Genomic DNA, 24905 nt, shown 5'->3' on the forward strand with positions numbered 1-24905 from the left:
TTCCCACTGAGCCATTGGGTGGAATTCTGCCATGCTGGGGTCCAAGCTGGTCCTTGGGAAACAACTCTCATGAAGGGCAGAAGTCCCAAGATCCAGCCGTTCCCCAAAAGCCTCGTGGGGTCCTTGTTGTTGTCAGTGCCTTGGCAATGTGACCAAGACTTAACCCCCTACTGTGCGGTCCGGTGCCCTTGCCCTTTGCAGAACTATAAGTCACTATCCCTTATTTTTGGGGAGGGGTGTGTGTGTGCTTAACATCAACACGACAAAAAAAGTATCATAAGCTGCTGACAGGTCTATGAAGACCGCTCCTGTAATCTGCTACCTTTCAAAACCATCTGTGTTTTTTTGCTTTTTTCTTCTGTTCTGTCAGGAGCGACCTGAGAAACTGCAGGTCGCTTTTCTATGTGGTGAATCAGGTTCAATAGTTGTGATATTTGTCCACACTACATGATACTTCACTATGCATCTGCAAAAATTCCACAAATCGGGAGGAGGAGGAGAGACAGAGAAAGGATAAGCGAGACTCATAGGACTTGATCCCAGCTGCTGCCTGCTTGTTTAGAGCCTGCAGCCATTACATTTTGCCTTTCCTTTCATGCTCTTTTAGAAAAGGAAAGGCCAGATTTCCCCAAGACAGCCTTCTTGGCTGAGTCCTCATTCCACGTGCAGAAGATACCACCCCAGCCTCTTTGTTCCCGGACGCGCCTGCGCAGTGGCGCGCACATTGTGTTCCCAGCCGCGCCTGCGCAGTGGCGCGCGCTTCGCCTTCCCCGACAACGCTGAGGAATCCATTTGTCCTTGCTAGGCCGCCGTCGCCACCTTCCCTCTTCGCCATCTTACTCCCTTCGGCTTTCTGCTCTCGGACTGAGAAGAGATGGGTGAGGAAAGGGAGGGAGGGACTGGGCGGGAGGCTGCATGGTCTGCCCCATGACCCCCCCCCTTGATTAATCTAAAACCCATTTCTAATGAGACCGCATTAGGCCGTCCACACCGCTCTGTTGTTGCGCGACCGTCCACTTTGCCATAGCAACAGTGTCCCTGGAGTGCTTGGATGTATAGTTTACTGGAGCCCACGGGTGGCTCCTTGCCTGAGGTTTCCAAATGCTCCTCACCTGGAAATTGGGAATAATGTTGCCATGGTGATTGCAGCGGGATAATAGCGCTACAATATAATATAAGAATGCTAATATATTATATATAATATTTATAATGTTATATAATATATACTTCAACTTATGATATAATGCAATATATTATATAATACTAGTAGTATAATATACTGGTGGTATATGTGCTGTGGTATAATATATAATAACAGTATTGTATATTATATTGTTGATACTAGCCACCCCCTGCCACGCGTTGCTGTAGCCCACATGGGGGTTCTGTGTGGGAGGTTTGGCCCAATTCTATCGTTGGTGGGGTTCAGAATGCTCTGTGATTGTAGGTGAACTATAAATCCCAGCAACTACAACTCCCAAATGTCAAGATTCTATTTTCCCCAAACTCCACCAGTGTTCACATTTGGGCATATTGAGTACTTGTTTGAGTTTGGTCAAGATCCATCATTGATTGAGTGCACAGTATCTGTGGATGTAGGTGAACTACAACTCCAAAAACAAAGGACACTGCCCACCAAACCCTTCCAGTATTTTCTGTTGGTCATGGGAGAACTGTGTGCCAAGTTTGGTTCAATTCCATCGCTGGTAGGGTTCAGAATGCTCTTTGATTGTAGGTGAACGATAAATCCCAGCAACGACAACTCCCAAATGACAAAATCAATTTTTGGAGTGAAGAACATACATTGGGTTGTTAGGTGTCTTGTGTCCAAATTTGGTGTCAATTCGTCCAGTGGTTTTTGAGTTCTGTTAATCCCACAAATTTTTATTTATATAGATTGTAATATAATAATACGAATGTTTTAGTTATACTACTGATAATATATAATAGTATGTAATGATAGTAGTGTTTTATTATTGTATATTTGTATATTTTAAGTTGTATTGAAGTGTTTTAAATTGTAAATAGCTTTGAGTCTCCGTATGGAGAGATAAAGCGGGTTATAAATAAACAATAGTGCAATGTGGTAAGTCCTTGAAACCAGGCAGGCAGAAAGAGGAAGAAGTGATTGGATAAACCTGCATTGTAAATCAAGCATGGGTAAACTTGGGCTCTTCAGGAGTTTTGGTCTTCTAACTCCCACAATTCCTAACAGCCAGCTGTTAGGAAATGTGGGAGTTGAAGTCCAAAACACCTGGCAGTCCAAAGTTTGCACATACCTGTTGTAGATAGATATTTTTGTGTATAGATATAGATACACAATAGATTATTGTTGTTGTTGTTATAATAAATATAGTATAATTTTTCCTTTATTCAATTTGTTGTCGATCCACTCCTTTGGACTTCATGCAATTCTACCATTTTAGAAATATATAGGATCCTGTGCTATTTTTTTTCCATTTCTGGCCAAATAGCTTAAATTCGGATAATATTTTGACTTTGGTATGTTAGCAATTAAATTTTGTGGCAGTGTCATTAATTGAATAGCATTTTACACACACAGACACACATATGGATGTGTGTATGTATATGTATATATACACACATATACATAACATATATAACATTATATATATACACACACACACAGTATAAAACAAAATATGTGTTGGTCAGTGTAACAGCAAGTCATAACCTCCACATTCACATGGAACAATAAAAAAAAGATGAACTTGTAGAAAATGGTAGAAGTACAAAGTCGTGGCAAGAAGCATAAAGTGAAGAGGCAGAAGCCTCATGTTCTTCATACTGTATTCATTCCAGGTTATCTCCCTCTCTCTCTTCATGAAGCCAAATATGCCAGAAATCAAAAAACACAAAATCAACAAACCCAGAGTTCCTCTAAGGCAGTGATGGGCAACCTTTTGAGCTTGGTGTGTCAAAATTTGCCAAAAACCAGAGCATAACTTGGCTGGGGTGTCAACTTCGAGAGAGAAAAAACATAATTTTGCAATATTTATAGTTTAAATAAGAAAAATGTATATTCCAGGCTGACTTATGGAGTGAACAATGCTCAAATGTGCAGATGTTAAATTTGTAGAGCCTTTTACAAATTTAAGGATGGAATTAGATTGGCTCTTATAAGGTGTACTTCTCTGTATGCGGCTGCATGTAGCTCCGTGTCATCAAAATTGCCATGTGTGTCAGTGCTGACACGCATGTCATAGGTTCACCATCACGGCTCTAAGGGGACAAGAGCATGAGGCTCGAAGTTGCTCCGTTGAAACCCTAAAGCAGGGGTCCTCAAACTTTTTAAACAGAGGGCCAGGTCACAGTCCCTCAAACTGTTGGAGGGCCGGATTATAATTTGAAAAAAACTTGAATAAATTCCTATGCACACTGCACATATCTTATTTGTAGTACAAAAAATACTTTAAAACAATACAATAATTAAAACAAAGAACAATTTTAACAAATATAAACTTATTAATATTTCAATGGGAAGTGTGGGCCTGCTTTTGGCTGATGAGATAGGATTGTTGTTGTTTGCTTTCGAGTCATTTCAGACTTAGATTGACCCTGAGCGAGGGCTGGGTAAATGACCTTGGAGGGCTGTATTCCATCCCCGGACCTTAGTTTGAGGACCTCAGCCCTAAAGGCCTGTACTCTCTCGCTAGTGCTCCCTCTGGCACTAGCCCTTAACTCAAAATGCTGCTCTTATGGCAAAGTAATAATAATATTTATTTATTTGATCAGTCATATGGCCATTTCAAAATAGAACACGATTAAAAAAACAAGGCAAAAGGGTGAGCCAAAGTGAAACCTGGGCCGAGCAACAGCTCTTAACTCAAAACGCTCTTCTGTTGGGATGCTCTTAAGTAGAAATTCCACTATACTCCAAAAACTTCATTTTTGTGGCTGCCACAAACAATGTTGGATTGGTTGAGACTTGATGAGATATTTATTGAAAAACTATAGGAAAATTTGCTGCAGGATGACCCTCCCACAAAAACAAAGTTTTTGCAGATTAATAAATATTTCCCATATTGTTATGATAGACCCAACCAGGAAATGACATTTATAACCCAGGAACAAAAATCGTGTTACATAGTGTTACAGTTCAGATTGTCTGAGTTTGCAGTCAGTCTTCAAATCCAGCCTTCATGTAGCTGTCCATTTTTTAAAACCAGTGTGTCTGTCCATTTTTTTAAAACCAGTGTGTCTGTCCATTTTTTAAAACCAGTGTCGTGTTTTACAGCGATTGCAGGCTTAACCAGGCTTTCCTTTCAGTCCTTAGAACCAAAGGTATCATCTGAGGAGAGCTGCCTTCGCCTTGCGGTGGTTATGGCAGGGGGAAGGCGAGGGCCTAACCGGACGTCCTATTGCCGCAACCCTCTCTGCGAAAGCGGAGCTGCCGGAGGGGCCAGCCATTCCACCAGTTCCTCAGTCACCAGCGTGCGGTCAAGGACCAGGTAGGCAGCAGCTGGCTCTTACCTTCAAATAAGAGTTCTGTCCTGTCTCAAACCTTTCTTATGTCAACTAAAGGTGCATCTCCACACTGTAGAATTCATGGAATTTGACACGACTTAAACTTCATGATTGTAAGAGCTGTTCAGCAGTGGAACTCACTGCCTCAGAATGTGGTGGAAGCTCCTTCCTTTGGAGGCTTTGAAGCAGAAGCTGAATGGCCATCTGTCAGGGTTCTTTGATTGTGCTTTTCCTGCAGGGCATCTGGAGCTGGACTAGATGGCCCATGGGGTCTCTTTCAACTCTATGAACTACCATGGCTCAAGGCTGTTGACTCCTGGGAGTTATGCTTTAGTGATGCACCTTCCCCTTTTGGCAGAGGATGCTAAAGACCTAGTCAAATTGCACCTCCCAGGATTCCATCACTTTGAACCGTAGCCATTAAAGTGTGCCAAAAGTGCATTAAGTTTGGGACACTTTGACAGCCTCTTTAAATGCACCCTTAGTCCCTATCTGCAGAGTTTTCTGAGTTATTGAAGTCTGTGTTTAATTGAGCTGTCAACAAGTATCCAAAATGCTCAGCATTTATGAGAATCTGTCCCTCTTCCTGAACTGTCACTCTTCCAGCCAAATATTTCTGAGGTTTGGGCTGTTTTTGCCTCCCAAAAGCAATGTGTAAAGCATTACGGTTGTCTAGTCTCAGGTGCAATTCATTTTCTGCTGCAAGTGTGCATCTTGTGGTATTAAGCTTTATAAAAATTCAGCAAGCTACAAAAATGCAACCGTTATTCTTGATTAAGGGCCAACAAGTGCAAGCAAGATAGGGCTCTTTATTTTGTTTTGAAAGAAGACAGTTAAAAGAGGAATGGGGTGGATGGAGCTGGAGAGAGATCGAGAAGGAGGGGATATTTTGTGGAAGATGTCAAAGAGTGCCGAGAATTTCCACGAAGAGCAAAAAGTTCACGTTGGCAACTTAAGGCCATTTTCTTAACCTACTATGTCCCAAAAATTGTGATGGAGGTTGCCAGCTCAATAAGGGACAGGGCACCTTATTTATCGTGTCAGGAACGAACCAAAACAGTTGTATTACATTAAAAACAGACAAACAAGCAAACAAAACACACAATTTGCAGACTTGGTGTTCTATAAAATGTCCTTTTACCAGTAGCTGGCCACTTGGAGTGCCTCTGGTGTTGCTGCAAGAAGGTCCTCCATTGTGCTTGTGGTAGGACTCAGGTTGCATTGCAGTAGGTGGTCTGTGGTTTGATCTTCTCCATACTCGCATGTGGAGGGCACCTAAACCTGTAATAATTGCATAGAAGAGGGAATTTTTAGCTGGCATTGCTTACTTACTTGAGCTGTTGGAATTTAAAATACAACACTTCCGACAGGCCTTCCCAGTCTGTTTTAACTATGCATTTTAAACTCACACCTTGTGTTTACTACATTTTAATCTTTGTTCTGTGTATTTTAATGTTTGTACTGTGTTTCATAGAAATACTTTTTAATATGTGTATTTTAGATAATGTTTTATGATGGTGTGTGTTTTAGCTATGTTGTGCCTTGCCTTGTGCCACAAGGAGAGATGAGGAAGAAATATTATTATTATTATTATTATTATCCATGACACAAATAGGTAATTGTTTTTAATTTTGCCATGTAGTAGTAGTAATAGTAGTAGTGTTATTGTAAGCCACTTTTAGTCCCCATGGGGAGAAATGCAAAGTAGAAATAAAAGATGATAATAATAGTAGTAGTAATAATAATGTTATTGTAGGAGGAGCCGGTGGCGCAATGGGTTAAACTCTTGTCCCAGCAGGACTGCTGACCGACAGGTCAGGGGAGGGGTTGAGCTCCCTTTGTCAGCTCCAGCTCCCCATGCGTGGACATGAGAGAACCCTCCCACAAGGATGATAAAACATCAAAACATCTGGGCATCCCCTGAGCAATGTCCTTGCAGACAGCCAATTCTCTCATACCAGAAGTGACTTGTAGTTTCTAAAGTCGCTCCTGACATGAAAAAAGAATGTTACTGTAAGCCACCTTGAGTCCCTATAAGGAGAAATGCAAAGTAGAAATAAAGATGATGAGCATAATAATAGTGATAGTTATGACATTTTAAGCCACCTTGAGTCCCCATGATGAGGAAGGCGTGTAAGAAATGAAATTATTATTATTATTATTATTATTATTATTATTACAACGTAACTGTTAAAGGTACAGGAGCACTGTTCTCTATTTTACCTGACAACCTCCTTTGTGAGTCGTACTATTTTTCTTTTTCCCTTTTTGTCCCATAGGAGTGGTTCGGGGACGGGCCTATCCAGCCCTCCCCTGGCAGCCCAGACGGTGGTCCCCCTCCAGCACTGCAAGATCCCAGAGCTGCCCACCGAGAGGAGCATCCTGTTTGAGCTCCAGCTCTTCTTCTGCCACCTCATTGCTCTCTTCGTCCACTACATCAACATCTACAAGACAGTGTGGTGGTACCCACCCTCGCACCCACCTTCTCATACTTCCCTGGTGGGTATCGTTCTTTGTTGTGTCCCCTATTTGCAAAGTGGCCAAATTGTAATCATGAATTCAAAATGCCAAATAGAGGCTGTCCCCAAGTTACAAACATCTGGCTTACAAGCGACTCCTAGTTAAGAACAGGGCTGAGACAACAGGAAGTGAAAGGAATCTCTTATCGGAAAGAAAATCCATTCCTGGGAGAGTTATTATAATGAGGAAAGGGGGTCTCCACTGAAGCTTTATTCCCAATTATTGTTTTCACCACAAGCCAAATTTTCCAAAATCCAATTGTCACCAGGACAGAAAGTGAAGTAAAATCTTCTGAACAGGGGCTCAGGCAGCAAAGGAAACACCACAGGGGTGTTAGTCCTTCCCTATGAGACCCAAAAGTAAAAATATATGTCTTTTTGGCTGGAGTTACACTTACAAAATGCCCTTGCTCTGACTTACATACAAATTCAACTTAAGAATTTGTGGCAGGGGGTTGAAGTAGATGACACATGTGATCTCTTCCAATTCTGTGATTCTATAAGAACAAACCTACAGAACCTATCCTATTTGTAACTTGGGGACTGTCCTCTTAAAATGACACTTAGTATGTTATGATGATTTCCTAAAAGCCTTATTAAAATTGAAGACCTCATACTGCTTCCAACAATAGTTGGTGTAGAAATGCTTTGTAGGGTCCTTGGGTCAGACTGGGGGGTCCTGGGGGGTCCCTTCCAGCTGTAGGATTGTATTATTTTAATCCAGAAGAAGCTGGAGCGCTTTGGTTCTTCTGTTGTAGTTCATTCCATCATCATCACCAGGAGCCCCTGGTGGTGCAGTGGGTTAAACCCTTGTGCTGTCAGGACTGCTGACCGAAAGGAAGGTGGTTCAAATCCAGGGAGCAGAGTGAGCTCCTGTCTGTCAGCTCCAGTTTCTCATACATTAGCATGAATGAAGCCTCCCACAAGATGGTAAAATGTCTGGGCATCCCCAGGGCAACATCCCTGCAGATAGCCAAGTCTCTCACACCAGAAGCAACTTGCAATTTCTCTCTCTCTCTATTTGAGAAGAGAAAATACAGTTATATAGACATATACTATACATCTCCCTCTCTTTTATTTATATTCACCCCTGTGCTCCCCTTCTCCAGAGCCATCTCTTTTCCTAAAGTCCCACCAAAAAAATCAGTTCTTCATTTGGAGATAAATTCCCATCTTCTTTTTCCAATAATTTTTCTAGAAATTTTCCCCAGATACTTTCAAAGTCATTTTTTACATAATCCTTTCTTTAGTTTTGAGTTTGATGTTAGCTTATCGTTCAATGCCATTTTCCAGATTTCTTTATACCGTTCATTAATCTGTATTTTCATTGCCCCTTTCCAATATTTTGCAATTAATAGTCTAGCTGCTGTTAATAGCATGTCTATTAAATTTTTTCCCTCTTATCTTTCCCAACCTCTTCTTTAATTAAAAGTAATATTTCTACTGGATTCCTCCTAATTTTTATATCCATAATATTTTCTATTTCTGTTATAACCAATTCCCAAAAATCTTTTACATATTTGCAGTCCCATCACATATGCATGTAGGTTCCAATTTCTTGGCATCCTCGCCAACATTTTTCATTATTGTTCTTATTTATAATGTTTAACATTCTCAGTGTTAAATACCATTTCCAAATTAGTTTATAATACTTTTCTTTTATTCTAATTAACATGTTTTTTAAGTGTCTTGCTATGCCGTCGCGCCTGGGGGCTATAGATCTTAGTGAAAGAAACATGGACGTGACATCTTTCCCCGGGGGATTGCTTCTTGCCCTCCTTTAGAGAACTGGAACTCTCAAGGATCCAGACACTAGATAACTTGAAATAGTCTTTATTGTTCACAATGAGTTATCTTCCTTAGGCATAAACTTGATATTTCCACAGGGGTAAAGAAAACATACTTTACAGTCTCTGAAGTCTGAGTTTTCCAGCGGAGAAGATTTCCAAGTTCCCTCTTTCTCAATGTTCTGTGAATGCCTGAACATTCACAACCCCAGTCCAATGACCTATATTTGAAGGCACAAAGTCTTCCTCTTGATGCCAAAGGACTGGTTTGAAGGCGCTTAAGATTCCGCAACGTTGTCCGGATGAGCTGGATATGAAGAATGAATCTTAAGAGTACAAACTTAAGAATTGGTGATAAGAGATGACTTGACTGAGGGCTTTCGAGCCAAGCCTTTCTCACATCCATCTGCTGAGTTGTCTGATGGTAGAATGAAAAGAAAGCACTGCCCTCTTCCCTGGGAAGGGGTGGAGTCAAACAATTGGGCTGGGGGAGCAAAATAACATTGATTGACAGCTACAGATAACCAAACAGTTAAGCTATACATTCACATATAAGTGGGGCCAGTCGCGCCGTCACACTTGCTTTCCATATCTCTTCCCGTTCTTTTTCAGTTATCATTGTTCCTACTTCCTCCTCCCATCATTCTCTTAATGTTAGTCTTTTCTTTTTTCCTGTGTCTTTAATTACTATTTTATATATTTTACTTGTTCCTTTTAATTGCTATTTTCTCTTTTTAATCCTTTTAATATCAATTCCTAAAATTGTGTTATTTGCAACTTGCAATTTCTCAAGTCACTCCTGACACACACAAAAAATCATCACCACCATAATAATAATAATAATAATAATAATAATAATAATAGTCATCACTATAGTAATAGTAATAGTAACAGTTGTAGTAGAGATTGAACTTGGTTTGTTTCCCGCTTTCTCTCTTAAAAAAAAGACTCAAAACAGTTCACAATAAAACCAATTCAATATATCATTTACATTTACACCGGTGGTATATGACACCAATTAAATTAAACCACATGTATAATAACATACCGAAAACCTGCTGGAAGTGTAATGAACATGATGGGAGTTTCTTTCGTATTTGGGGGAGTTGTGAGGTAGCCCAGAAATTTTGGAAAGATATACACGAAAAAACCCAACAGATTTTCAATAAGAAATTCCCAAGGAAACCGGAATACTATTTAGTGGGGATTACAGATAAAGACATAAATCTGAACTCAAATGAGGATATTTTGTTTACTTATGTGACGACGGCCGCCAGGATGGTATATGCGAATATGGAAGCAAAATGTAATACCAGAGAAGACTAATTAGTTAAAGAAGATAATTGAAATTAAAGACATGGACACATTAACTTTTTTATTAAGAAAAAATACAGGAAACCCGACCAAGCAAACAGACTGGACAACAATTGAAGTTCATATAGAAAAGAAATACACGGAGTTGTAAGTCATAAAGGGAGAGCATATATTCAAAAGAGACAATGTGAGCAGAATTAGAAGGAAGTACTCCTCGTTTTCTCTCTCTCTTTTTTTTTTTCACCTCACTTTTTCCCTTTCCCTCCACTTTTTTTGGGGGGGGGGAGGAGGAATTTTTTTTCTTCTTGTTGGATGTAATCTTTATTGTACTCTTTGTATACTATTTTCCTACTTTTCTATCCTCTTCTAGTTTATTCTCCCACTTTCCATGTAACTATATAAATGTTCAATAAAAACTATATACAAAAAAACCCAATATATCATTTACACCTAAAAATAGACAAACATTCAAATAATTTTAATTTGTTTTCGTGCACGTCCTGGTTACACAAAGAAACTCACTAACTGCAAGTTTCCCCTTGTTCTCTCCTTCCAAGACATCTCATTTTGCACTCAGCAGACTTTTTCCATTTCTTTTCCTCTTGCAGAACTTTCATCTCATCGACTTCAATGTCCTCGCCGTGACGACTATTGTTCTCGCAAGGAGATTGATCGGGGCCATCTTGAAAGAGGTAAAAGTGGGGATCCCACAGGGCTAGGGGTCTTTCCTGTCTATTTTAGTGGAGCTTTCCTTCTTCCGTAGGAAGAGCTGCCAATTGACTTCTATCTTGCTCTTCTTGGCTCCCCCCAGGCTTCTCACACTGGCAAGGTCTCCCTGCCACGTTCCATTTTCCTTGTGATCACTTGCTTTGCAGTCCTTACTGGGGCAGGTTGGATCTTCAGATCAATAGTCCACCTCTTCAGGACATACTCTTCCCTCAACCTCTTGTTCCTATGTTACCCGTGAGTACCCTTCTCTCATATGTAGGCAATTCAAAGGTGCAATTATTTGCATAGAAATAGACAGATTATTTTTTAAATCATAAACTATTACATTTGGCCCGGCCATAGGTTTTTTAAATCCTTGCATGTTATTGTTTATATGCGAGTTATATTAATTGTATTGTTTTATTTGCTTATTGCTTTTTGTTTTATTGTTGTGTTGTCAGGCTTGGCCTCATGTAAGCCACTCCGAGTCCCCTTGGGGAGATGGTGGCGGGGTATAAATAAAGTTTTATTATTATTTTTATTATAAGCCACTGGACACATTCTTAGAAGAATGGAATCTTATCTATCTACCTATCTATCTACATATATTGGAGGGAAAGGGAAAGACTTTATGTTTAGGTTTGGAGACATAAAACATTGAGAGATTTGCTTGTAAATGTTAAAACAAACAGAAGTCAACAATTTGCTCGATATAAAGTGGAAGAAAAAATGTTAAATTTATAGAGAAGCCAAGAAAAGAGAAGCCGGAAATCTACTTTTGAAGCTATTTTTTTTGTCTATGTTGGTAATTTTAAGAGTTACAAGTACAGTAGAGATGTGTGTTGGTTAAGTAATCTGGATTGCTGTGAGTTTTCTGGGCTGTATGGCCATGTTCCAGAAGCATTCTCTCACCATGTTTCACCCACTTCTATGGCAAGCATCCTCAGAGGTTGTGAGGTCTGTTGGAAACTAGCAAGTGGGATTTATATATCTCTGGAATAATGTCTAGAGTGGGAGAAAGAACTCTTGTCTGCTTGAGGCAAGTGTGAATGTTGAATTTGGCCACCTTGATTAGCATTTAATGGCCTTGTAGCTTCAAAGCCTGGGTGATTGCTGCCTGGTGGGTCCTCTGTTGGAAGGTTTTAGCTGGCCCTGATTGTCTCCTCTGCAGTATTTGTTATATTGCCAGCCTCCCGAGATGAGGACCTGTCCTTTCCTTCTTTCTAAAGCATCCTATATATCAATGCTTCTTAAATCCAAGTGGGCCTCCTTCGCTCAATGTTGGATTCCTGAAATGTTGGGCCACAATAAAAGGTTTCGAATGCCATTGTAGGAGTGCTGGTGGTGCAGTGGGTTGAACCGCTGAGCTGCAGAACTTGCTGACTGAAAGGTTGGTGGTTCAAATCCAGAGGGTGGAGTGAGCTCCCACTGTTAGCCCCAGCTTCTGCCAACCTAGCAGTTTGAAAACATGCAAACGTGAATAGATGAATAGGTACTGCTTTGGTGGGGAGGTAATGGCACTCCATGCAGTCATGCCGGCCACATGACCTTGGAGGTGTCTATGGACAGCTGGCTCTTCAGCTTAGAAATAGAGATGAGCACCACCTCCCAGAGTCAGACTCAACTAGACTTAATGTCAGGGGAAACTTTTACCTTTTTAATGCAGTCCATTTACACAAGACTGCAGAATATGCTTCAGCTGTACTCCACAAAAAAAGGAAGAAAACAGCCTGTTTATTAAGGCTTGCAAATCTTAATTTATTATAAGTAAATGGTTTTTACCTGGGTCACATCAAAATTTCTTGGGCAAAAAGGAGTTGGGAGTAGAAGATGTTTAAGACATCCTGCTATACAAGCCGTCCCTGAGTTACAAACATCCAACTTACAAATGACTCCTAGTTAAGAACGGGACTGAGACAACAGGAAATGAGAGAAATCTTCCCCTCGGAAGGAAGGGAAATACACTTCTGGAAGAATTATTATTTGCTGAAGCTTTCTCTCCAAAATTTGTTTTGACAACAAGCCAATGTTTTCAAAATCCAATTATCACAGGGATAGAAAATGTGTGTGTGTGTGTGTGGGGGGGGGGATCTTCTGAATAGACAGCAAAGGAAACCCCACAGGGGTTTTCACCCTTCCCTATGTGATCCAAAGTTTCTGTGTGCGTGTATGTGTATGTGGCTGGAGTTACACTTTAAAAATGTCCCTGTTCTGACTTGTATACAAATTCAATTTAAGAAAAAAATGTACAGAACCACTTTTCTTCGTAACTTGGGGCTGCCTGTATATGGATGATTCCACCTCACTAAAAGGAGGCCATTCAGAGCAGCTTTCTTTCTTTCTTGATTCTTTCTTCTCTAGGTTCGGCATGTATGTCCCCTTCCTGCAGCTGAACTGCGACTTCCGCAAGACGGGTCTCTTCTCCCAAGTGGCCAGCATTGGGCCCCGGGAGACAGGCGAAGTCAGCCCCAGGGGAAAGGACTACCTTGCGGCCCTCAAGGAGACCTGGAGGCAGCACACACGCCCACTCTGCGGCACAGAAGCCATGCCCAGCCACGCCTGCTGCCTCTCCCCGGACCTTATCCGTAATGAGGTGGAGTTCTTGAAAATGGACTTCAACTGGCGCATGAAGGAAGTGCTGGTCAGCTCCATGCTCAGCGCCTACTACGTGGCGTTTGTGCCCGTCTGGTTCGTGAAGGTATGCTCACCCAGTAGCAAAGGGACAAGTGGCCTTGGTTCTTTGAAATTGTCCTACAGCAGGGGTCCTCAAACTAAGGGCCGAATACAGCCCTCCAAGGTCATTTACCTGGCCCTTACTCAGGGTCAACCTAAGTCTGAAATGACTTGAAAGCACACAACAACAACAACAACAATCCTATCTCATCAGCCAAAAGCAGGTCCACAGTTCCCATTGAAATACTAATAAGTTTATATTTGTTAAAACTGTTTTTCATTTTAATTATTGTATTGTTTTTAAGTGTTTTTGCACTATAAATAAGATATGTGCAGTGTGCAGAGGAATTCATTCATATTATTTTTTCAAATTATAATTCGGCCCTCCAATAATTTGAGGGACTATGACCTGGCCCTCTCTTTAAAAGCTTGAGGACCCCTGTCCTACAGCTTTATTGACTCTCCTTCCCCGTTTTCCCAATGCTGGGACTTAAGGAAGCTTTATAGAATCATAGAGTTGGAAGAGACCTTGTGGGCCATCCAGTCCAGCTCCCTGTCAAGAAGCAGGAAAATCACATTCAAAGCATCCCTAATAGATGGCCATCCAGCCTCTTTTTAAAAGCCTCCAAAGAAGGAACCTCCATCACACTCTGGGGCAGAGTGTTCCACTGCTGAACAGGTCTCCCAGTTAGAAAGTTCTTCCTCATGTTCAGGTGGAATTTCCGTTCTTGTAGTTTGAAGCCATTGTTCCACGTCCTAGTCTCCAGGGCAGCAGAAAACAAGCTTGCTCCCTCCTCCCTATGACTTTCCCTCACATATTTATACATGGCCCTCATCATGTCTCCTCTCAGCCTTCTCTTCTACACGGTAAACATGCCCAGTTCTTTAAGCCGCTCCTCATAGCGCTTGTTTTCCAGACTCTTGATCATTTTAGTCGTCCTTCTCTGGACATATTCCAAATTGTCAACATCTCCTTTAAATTGTGGTGCCCAGAATTGGACACAGAATTCCAGATGTGGTCTGACGAAGGCAGAATAGAAGGGTAGCATAAAAATAAGGAAGAATTAAATGTTAATACAAATGTAGCTAGAAACATTCAGAAATGTGTTGCTTCTGAATAACTTTCTCAGGGACTTTTTGAGCCATGAGGTGGAAAGCCATGTATAGTTGTTGGTGGTAACCAAGTGGTTGTCTGCTTTTTGATACATGTATTTAATTGCATGTATTTTATGTTGATATGTTTTGGCTTTGTTCTGCACAACCTTGAGTCATTAGGAGGGACAGGTAAGAAATTATATGTATTATTATTATTATCAATATCATCATCATTCTACTCAATAATCCAACATAGAGGAGCTGGATGCTGTAAATCACCTGGAAAGTTGACAGCCTCTTGTAGGAAAACAAAACCCTGATGATGGTGGTGGTGGTAAATGTTATTTCTTACCTATTTCTCCTCGAGGTGGAGTACAACATAGTTAAACTACATAGATAAAAACATAAAACCATTAAAAACACATGGCAGGGGGTGGGGCGGGATGGCCCTTGTGGTCTCTTTCAACTCTACAATTCTATGATTTTTAAAAGACATACATATAAGATGAAAACATCCACAGAACAGTAATTTGTCTGAAATGATCAAAACATTTCACCCTCAATATTTTATGGGACTTTCAATATCTCTGCATCTGTCACATTAGACTTGCTGTCTCTGATGGCAGATAATAATGTTGTCTGTCATTACAAAGCAGTATTGGCTGGCATTATTCGGGCCGGATTGATTGACCCTTGCATTTTGGAATGTGAAAACAGTACACATTTGGAAGAAGCTTGGTTGCCTTTTGGTATAAAAAGAACCTCCCCACTTGGCCCACCTCCCTTTTCAGTCTCTTCCCTCCAAGGATGGGCTTCTCTCCCTCTGACTCACTCTTACCTTTTTCCTTCCCCAGAGCACTCAGTATTATGACAAGCGCTGGTCCTGCGAGCTCTTTCTCCTGGTCTCCATCAGCACCTCCGTCATCCTCATGCAGCACCTCCTCCCGGCCCGGTATTGTGATCTCCTCCATAAGGCTGCAGCGCACCTGGGCTGCTGGCAGAAGGTCGACCCGGCCCTTTGCTCCAACGTCTTGCAGCATCAGTGAGTAGCGCCCCGAGTGTCATCTTCTTTTAGGGGATTTGCATTTGCAGGGGATAATCCTGAAGGGTAGCTGTTGCTTGTGCAAATGGACTCCACAGAACCTATCTTGTTCATAACCTCGGGGCACCTGTATGTGTATGTTTTAATATAATAATAATAATAATAATAATAATAATAATAATCCTTTATTTATACCCCGCTAACATCTCCTGAAGGACTCGGTGCGGCTTACAAGAGGCCGAGGCTCAATTCATCAGTAAAACAACAGCAAACAAATACAACAATAAATAAACTCATAAAACAATAGCAATAAACATTCGACAATAACACCACGACGCATTTAAAAACTAAGGCCGGGCCAAATGTAATGATTAATTTTTTTTTAGATGCTGGACATAACCAGGTGAAATTGATAGGTTTTTGGAGATAGGTGCGGTATGCAGACAACCTTAAATCTCTAGTAAATTGCATTTGGGACATGATGCTTGGAGTTTCCTATTCTGGGAAGCCACACTGGAACAACCACGTCTTCAAGCTCTTCCTAAAGACTGCCAACCTTGGGGCTTGTCTGATGTCCTTGGGGAGAGAGTTCCAGAGTCGGGGGGCCACCACAGAGAAGGCCCTGTCCCTCGTCCCCACCAATCACGCTTGCGACGCAGGTGGGATTGTGAGCAGGGCCTCTCCAGATGATCGAAGAGATTGTGCGGATTCGTATACAGAGATGCGGTCACGCAGGTAGGCGGGTCCCAAACCGTTTAGGGCTTTTAGGTAAGCACCTGCACCTTGACTTGGGACCGGAAAATGAACACTCCTTAAACAGGAGGGTTGACCTCTCCCTGCAAGGAGCACCAGTTAACAACCTGGCCGCCGCCCGTTGGACCAGTTGAAATTTCCGGCCCGTTTTCAAGGGCAGCCCCACATAGAGCGCATTACAGTAGTCCAATATATTCTTTTATCCTTGCATTTTAACTGTGTTTAATCTGTGATTTTATAGATGTATTTAACTATGTCGTGCCCTGCCTCGAGCTAAAGGAGAGGCAGGTAATAAATAAAATATTATTTTTATCATCATCATCCTATTTAATTGTTTTTAAATTGTTTTTAATTTTGTCATATTTTTAAATTTATTGGGTTATGTCACATTATTGTAAGCAACCTGTTGCAGCCCAGCCACCTATGTGACTCCTTTTTACCCAAAATGAAGAGCTAATTAGCCCAAATATAGCTCAGCCAACAGGAATCAATCAACTGATTAAAAGTTTATGAAAGAAAGGAGTGTTCTATAGAAAAAAACTAGTTCAAAAATACATTCCAAAGTAAAAAGTACAAAAATATTTCCGAGATATATGTAAAAGGCAGAAGCAAAAGTACATCCAAAGTATAAGCTTCAAAAGTCATTTCAAAATCTAGAGTATAGTCAGAGCATGGGTTGTTGTAGGTTTTTCGGGCTATATAGCCATGGTCTAGAGCAGGGGTCCTCAAACTAAGGCCCGGGGGCTGGATGCGGCCCTCCAAGGTCATTTACCCGGCCCTCGCTCAGGGTCAGCCTAAATCTGAAACGACTTGAAAGCACACAACAACAACAACAACAATCCTATCTCATCAGCCAAAAGCAGGCCCACACTTCCCACTGAAATACTAATAAGTTTATATTTGTTAAAATTGTTCTTCATTTTAATTATTGTATTTTAAGTGTTTTTGCACTACAGATAAGATATGTGCAGTGTGCATAGGAATTCATTATTTTTTTTTCAAATTATAATCCGGCCCTCCAACAGTTTGAGGGACTGTGACCTGGCCCTCTGTTTAAAAAGTTTGTGGACCCCTGGTCTAGAGGCATTCTCTCCTGACGTTTCGCCTGCATCTATGGCAAGCTTCCTCAGAGGTAGTGAGGATGCTTGCCATAGATACAGGCAAAATGTCAGGAGAGAATGCCTCTAGACCATGGTCATATAGCCCTAAAAACCTACAACAACCCAGTGATTCCGGCCATGAAAGCCTTCGACAATACATAGAGTATTCTTGAGGCAGGAATAAACACAGTCCTGCACTGACAATAAAGACAAAATGCACAATACTTAGACCAAGAACTGTATCCAAATGAGATTCCCCAATCCCAAACAGGAAAATGTGACATGAAAAGCAAGGCCAGAATCTCCGATCACGGAACGCAAGGAAAAGGAAATTTTCTTCTGAAAATGCACAGTTGTCCGCACATAAAGCAATCCAAGGGGTTAGTTTAAGAAACCGAATTGGTTCCCATAGAAACACTAACTATCTAACACCTGGAATCCCCCTTTTTATCTTTCAAACATTGAGAAAACCTTAATTGCCTCTGCTTGGCACTATCTCGCCGTAACTGAAGACTCCGAGTTGTGGGCAACAATCCAATGTCTTCCACCTCCCTCACATCTTTCTCAAGGTCAGGTAGAGCCTCTGGCTGCGTTTGATGTGAAACACCCTCACTAAAAGCAAATATGTCTGTAAAGCCATTCCCATCATCCAGAGAAGAAGTACTTTCTCCCTGAGGTACTACAGAAGTGGTGGGCTCCAATTCAGGAGCCCAAGGCACCACCAAAGAATCCCCCTTCTCCTCCTCAGACCAGGCCTCAACACTGCCTTGAGTCCCTCTGGGGAGAAAGGTGGGGTAGAAATAAAAATGGATGATGATGTTATTGGAAACCACCTTGATGGTGATGGTGCCGTTTTATGATCATCAATGCACCCAAGGGGTCTGAGATTCAACTTTAGGCTCCACCAACTGAAACAGGCCTTGCTAACTCACGAAAAAGAGAACTGGCTAGGAGTCCATTATGCCTCATTGTGGTAAATCCCTTTCTACAATAAGAAACAAACAAATTATTGGTAATGACAGACTGGCTAAAGGTGTGATTGCAGAATTGTCTTCCAAACCCTTTCTTGGGAGTAACCTGTGGAGTAACCTCTGGATTGACAGGGGTCCCTGCTTCCTCCCCATGTCCCAATGATTTTTGATGTCCTTGTTCAGGTGGACGGAGGAGTGCATGTGGCCCCAGGGGGTGCTGGTGAAGCACAGCAAGAACGTTTACAAAGCTGTGGGCCATTACAACGTGGCGGTGCCTTCAGACGTCTCCCACTTCCGCTTCCATGTAAGTCTTCTACCCTTTTGGCAATTCTGGCCATTTCTAATCCAGCTCCAGAAAGCTCATAGAAGACCCCAATCCGCTTAGACATACACATAGACCCTGGATGATATGGGGACCCAAAGCCATTCATTGAACTGGTGGGAATTTGAAGGCGTGTCATTGCAGTCCTGGACCAGCACTTCTCCTGTGTAGGAGGAGTTGGCTCGTGGGGCAGAGCTAGTGTTATACAGCTAGTCCCCAAGTTACAAACAAGAGGTTCTTTAGGTTTGTTTTTAAGTTGAATATGTTTGTAAGTCAGAACAGGGACATTTTAAAGTGAAATTCCAACCAAATATATATGTATATTAGCTTTGGATAGTACAGGGAAGGGCGAACATCCCTGTAGTGTTTCCTTTGCTGTCTGCGCTCTTTTCAGAAGATTTCATCGCACTTTCTGTCCTTGTGGTAATTGGATTTTAAACATACGGCTTGTTGTGGAAACAGGATTGGAGCTAAAACTACACTGGAGACCCCTTTTCCCCGTGATAATAACTCTTTCAGGAGTGGATTTCCCTTCTGAGGGGTAGATTTCTCTCACTTCCTGTTGTCTCACTCCAGTTTGTAACTATGTTTAAGTTGGATGTTTGTGACTTGGGGACTGCCTATATATGTATTTATGATGGGAAATAGGAGAGAAAATACTCAGGTATGGTGTGGTAAACAAAAGAAAGTTGCCTAACTTTGGTAGTAGTAGTAATTTTATTGATTAGCCCTTAGGCCATATCACAATAAGAAACAGAACAAGGCCTGACAAGACCTGATCACACTCCACGTAGAAAGTTAAAATAAGACACTTATAATAATACAGTAAATACATATGATAAGACATGATAAAACTGATAAACTGATCAAGCTGAGTAGATACATCATATTTCATTATCACCCCTACAATTTACCCCAATCAGCCCTACATATGTGGTTCTCAGACGTATTGTTTTGCTTAAGTACAGAGCTGTTTTAAATGTTATTTTTGGGTCTTGGCCACACATAAAATATGTTGTTCTGATGTGAGAATCCCAATACATTGTCCGTTTGATATATGGACCAAGGTGGAAGTCTCTCACCTTTTGATACAATTTGCAATCAAACAATATGTGTGCTATATCCTCAATTTCAGGTGCCCCGCAGATACAACTCTGTTCATTATAAGGGATGCTATTAAATCTCCCGTATCTAACCATTGTCTCGAGCTGATCAAATCTGGCTTGAGTGAATACCTCCCTGAGATGTTTTGGTATTTGCATTTTTAGGTAGTTAGCAGTTTGAAAGGTACGTTTATATTGACTCAGCCATTTTAGATGTGAGGGCGATCTGGCTGGGACATCTGTCACCCCATTGATCGCCAGGGTTGATTCGGCTGATCTGGCTGGCTAGGCGGGTGTCCCCTTCCTTCCTCACCGCTCCATGTGCGTCCCTCCTGAAGCTGCGCGCTCGGTGGAAGAGGACGACGTCCCTGGTATAGAAGGAGTGTACCAAGGTCTCCAGTCTTCGGTCCCGGGTTTACGATAGCTGCGCTTCCCTGCTAGAACCTCCAAACAAGCTCAAGGCCTAACTTTGGTAGATTTTTTTTCCATGTCAGGAGCGACTTGCGAAACTGCAAGTTGCTTCTGGTGAGAGAAAAATTGCCGTCTGCAAGGACATTGCCCAAAGGATGCCCCAATGTTTTGATGTTTTACCATCCTTGTTGGAGGCTTCTCTCATGTCCCCCCATGGGGAGCTGGAGCTGACAGAGGGAGCTCATCTGCGCTCTCCCCGGATTTGAACCTCCAACCTGTTGGTCATCAGTCCTGCCAGCACAAGGTTTTAACTCATTGCGCCACTGGGTGAAGAGTCCCTAATGCTGCCTCTTATATCTGAGTATAAGGCATCTTGAGGCAGGGAAAGACCTTGTGGTGCTTCCGGGGCTGCCGGTGTCGTCCTCCACTGAGAGCTACTTCCGGAAGTAGCGCTGGGCTAGGATGGCGGCATCCAGGTGGTTCATGAGCTGCGCGTCATGCCCCAAGCAAAAGGTTAATAAATAGACTGGTAGGAGCATGGCCTTTTCCTGTTCAATCATCCCACAATAAATATTAATGTAAAATATTTACATTACATTATTTATGTGGTGGCGGACAGCAACCCTTTTTTTCCCCTTTCTCCCCTTTCTTCCTTCTCTACCTATTATTGGACTGCATCTCCCAGTAGTCCTCCTGATCTGTTTATCTACCTATATCTATCTTATCTATCTGGAGGGTTTCTGGGAGTTGCAGTCCAGGAGTAAGAAATTGGAAATATGCAGGAATTGGGATGGTCTTAAAGAAATCCAGGGAGAAGAAAGCTTGCAACTTGAAAGCAGTGCATTTGGATCACCTTCCTCTACTAAAGGGCCTGGTGGGATGCTGGGAGCTGTAGTCCAGAAGAAAGTGTGGATATGCTCTTGTGTGTTTTGTTTGCTGGGGAAGTCGTTTTTGCGCATGCTTTGTAAAAAATCTTTTTTGCTTTTTAAGTCCCTTATGCTATGATTTTCAATGTTTTTATGAGTGATGGTAACTTGTTGGCCTGATAGATGTTTTGTGTCCAAATTTGGTGTCAATTCGTCCAGTGATTTTTGAGTTATGTTAATCCCACAAACAAACATTACATTTCTATTTATATAGATATTCGTTGTGGTGAATGTCCTGGCAGTGTCTTTTAGGGCTGTGCTTTTGTCTTACACCAAACCTCATCCATTTGTGGGATTGTAATCCCAAAAAACTCCATGAGAAAAACTTAAGTTTAAATACACTTTTATTGTGTTTCCAGGTATATAACAACTGTGATAATTTGTGCTTGCTTTAAAAGTTTATACTTTAATGCCTCCTAAACTGCTCAATAATTTTTGAATAATTAGGTACCAGATTAAAAGTATTTTATGTAGTTTCTATTATTATTATTATTATTATTATTATTATTATTATCTTTATTTGTACCCCGCTAGCATCTCCCGAAGGACTCGATACGGCTTACAAAATGTACGGGTCATTGATCTTGATTTTTAGATATGCCAATTTAAAGTGTGTGTGTGTGTGTTTGAAAACATATATTAAGAAGCACAATGGGGTAAGAAAAAGTGACTGGACTTGCACTTTTGAGTGCCCACCGAAGTTTATCAATGAAGCCTGATTTATGTCAAAATCTATTGCACGGTTTTCAAGTGTTGCCAACAGACGTTGTGGTATTCTTTTGTAACAATAAATTACCAATTAACAGTCATTTCCAGTTATTTTAAAGCTTGAAACTTTGTAACTTAAATAGGAAATTGATTTAATTAAGTATATAGAGCAGTGTTTCTCAACCTTCCTCATGCCGTGACCCCTTAATACATTTTCTCATGTTGTGGTGACCTCCAACCATAACATTATTTTGCTACTTCATAACTGTAATTTTGCTCCTGTTATTAATTGTAATGCAATTATCTGATAAGCAGGATGCATTTCCATTCACCGGACCACATTTGGAACAAATACTCAATATGCCCAAATTTGAAAGGGGGAGGGGATTGATTTTGTCATTTGGGAGTTGTAGTTGCTGGGATTTAGAGTTCACCTACAATCAAAGAGCATTCTGACGGAATTGACCCAAACTTGGCACACAAAACTACCATGGCCAGCAGAAAACACGGGAAGGGTTTGGTGGGAATTGACCTTGAGTTTGGAGTTGTAGTTCACCTACATCCAGAGAGCACTGTGGACTCAAACAATGATGGATCTGGACCAAACTTGACATGAATACTCAATATGCCCAAATGTGAACACTGGTGGAGTTTGGGGAAAATAGACCTTGACATTTGTGAGTTGTAATTGCTGGGATTTATAGTTCACCTACACTCAAAGAGCATTCTGAACCCCACCAACAATTAAATTGGACCAAAATTTCCACACAGAACCCCCCCTGACCAACAGAAAATACTATTGTCGAAGGCTTTCATGGCCGGAATCACTGGGTTGTTGTAGGTTTTTCCGGGCTACATGGCCATATAGCCCGGGAAAACCTACAACAACCCAGAAAATACTATGTTTTCTGATGGTCTTTGGCGACCCCTCTGACACTCCCTGGCGACCCCCGCAGTGGTCCCAACCCCCAGGTTGAGAACCACTGATATAGATGGTTATAGAATAAACCATATTATTTTATTTATTTTGTGTTATTGAACTCCTCTTCATTATTTGATTTTTAAAAAGTCGCTCATCCCCTAAAAAATTTTTCTGTCTACGGTACTGCTGCCAATGTTGCCACCCAAAAAATATGGGTGCGACTATTACATGGCAGCAACTATTATGCAATGAAATGCATTAAGTGTTGGTGCATCTTCACTTCCAGTCTGCTGCCAGTTCCATTTTCTCTCTCTGTTCCTTTCCAGTTCTTCTTCAGCAAACCCCTCCGGATCCTGAACATCCTGATCCTCCTGGAAGGGGCAGTCATCTTCTACCAGCTGTACTCGCTGGTGGCATCGGAGAAGTGGCACCAGACCATCTCACTGGCCCTGATCCTCTTCAGCAACTACTATGCCTTCTTCAAGCTACTGCGTGACCGGCTGGTGCTGGGCAAGGCCTACTCCTACTCCGCCACCAGGGAGGCCGACCCCAAGCTCAACTGAAGGCCTCACAGTTTTTATACAAGGGGAGGGCAAGGGGTGCCAGGGGAGCCACCTCAGAGCTCCGTTGGGCCAGAGGCTGCCTGAGAAAGGTTCCCCAAAAGACCCCTCACAGAAACGCAGGAATGGGCTGGAACAGCACACGGCACTGGAGGAACGTGCAGTCAGGCCGGCCCTGAGCTTTGTATGTCTGGGGTGTGTGTTTTTTTTACCACTGCTTTGGTTTTCGTTTTCTTTGATAACTGGTGTATGATAAGGAAAAATATCTTATTTTTGTACTCTTTGCGGCTGTCTGTCTGGTTTGTTCATCTTCAGTGGAGGCAGAGACCATAGCTCAGACCTTTCAAAACATTTCATAGGAGTGACACACTTAGGATCATAGAACCATAGAGTTGAAAGAGACTGCAAGGCCATCCAGTTCAACCCCCTTCTGCCAGGCAGGAAATGCACAATCAAAGCCCCTCTGACAGATGGCCATCCATCCAGATATAATTGAGATAGGTAGCTCTTATATATTTATATATGGTATATATATATCATAGAATCCTAGAATAGGAAGAGATTACAAAGGCCTGTTGCATTCCAGGCCAGGAAACACCTCTGTGCTTAACCACTGCACTCCAGTCCAAGTTTAATCAGCAAAGCGGTTTATTGAAAATTATATAAACGCACTTCAGCAAAGTATTGTCCAAGGCTTTCATGAACGGAATCACTGGGTTGTAGGTTTTTCAGGCTGCATGGCCATGTTCTAGAAACATTCTCTCCTGACGTTTCGCCTGCATCTGTGGCAGGCATCCTCAGAGGTTGTGAGGTCTGTTGGAAACTAGGAAAGTTGGGTTTATATATCTGTGGAAAGTCATGGTCAGTCTTATGTAGTGTTTTTTCGGTGTGGCTTATAACAGTAAATAAGGAACACTCAATCACAGGGGAACTCCAGACAAAAAGCAATCCGTAACAGCTAATCACCTCTCACCAAAGGATTCCCCCAGGAAGTAACAAGCCATATCTAAAAACTGTCAGGCCATCAAATGCTAATCAAGGTGGCCAATTGAAACATTCACACCTAGCTCCAACAGAGAAGAGTTCTTTCTCCCACCCTGGATTTTCCACAGATATACTGTATAAGCCCCATTTTCCAACAGACCTCACAACCTCAATGTATGAGGCTAGCTTGAATCATGGGAGATGAATCGTTCCCACAAATAGTCCCGCCGAAGGTGAAGCACTAGAGGGGCTCTTGCCTATTGATCTACTCATATTTGCATGTTTTTGAACTGCTAGGTTGGCAGGAGCTAGGGCTAACAATCAAAGCCCTCCCTGCAGATGGCCATCCAGCCTCTGTTTCAAAACCTCCAGAGAAGGAGATCACTGGATTCCTAGGCAGCAAAGAATTCCACACTTGAACATCTCTAACCATTCTTTCTAATGTTTAGGTGGAATCTCTTTTCCTGCCATTTGAATTTATTGCTCCATTGGGTCTTAGTATCTGGAGTAGCAGAAAAC

General features: G+C 41.8%; 1 protein-coding gene across 1 annotated transcript; it reads left to right on the forward strand.

Annotated features, from left to right (window-relative positions):
• Positions 1 to 681: 681 nt before the first annotated feature.
• On the forward strand, positions 682 to 23685 carry TMEM39B (transmembrane protein 39B). The gene is made up of 9 exons (XM_060784146.2): positions 682 to 878; positions 4291 to 4472; positions 6768 to 6987; positions 10717 to 10800; positions 10920 to 11071; positions 13178 to 13514; positions 15439 to 15626; positions 18634 to 18754; positions 23169 to 23685. Exons 2-9 carry the CDS (start codon positions 4345 to 4347, stop codon positions 23403 to 23405), a joined length of 1467 nt encoding a protein of 488 aa, XP_060640129.1. The 5' UTR covers positions 682 to 878; positions 4291 to 4344; the 3' UTR covers positions 23406 to 23685.
• The last annotated feature ends 1220 nt before the right edge of the window (positions 23686 to 24905 follow it).

This window comes from Anolis sagrei, chromosome X, assembly GCF_037176765.1.
Source record: "Anolis sagrei isolate rAnoSag1 chromosome X, rAnoSag1.mat, whole genome shotgun sequence".
NCBI classification, from domain to species: Eukaryota; Metazoa; Chordata; class Lepidosauria; order Squamata; family Dactyloidae; genus Anolis; species Anolis sagrei.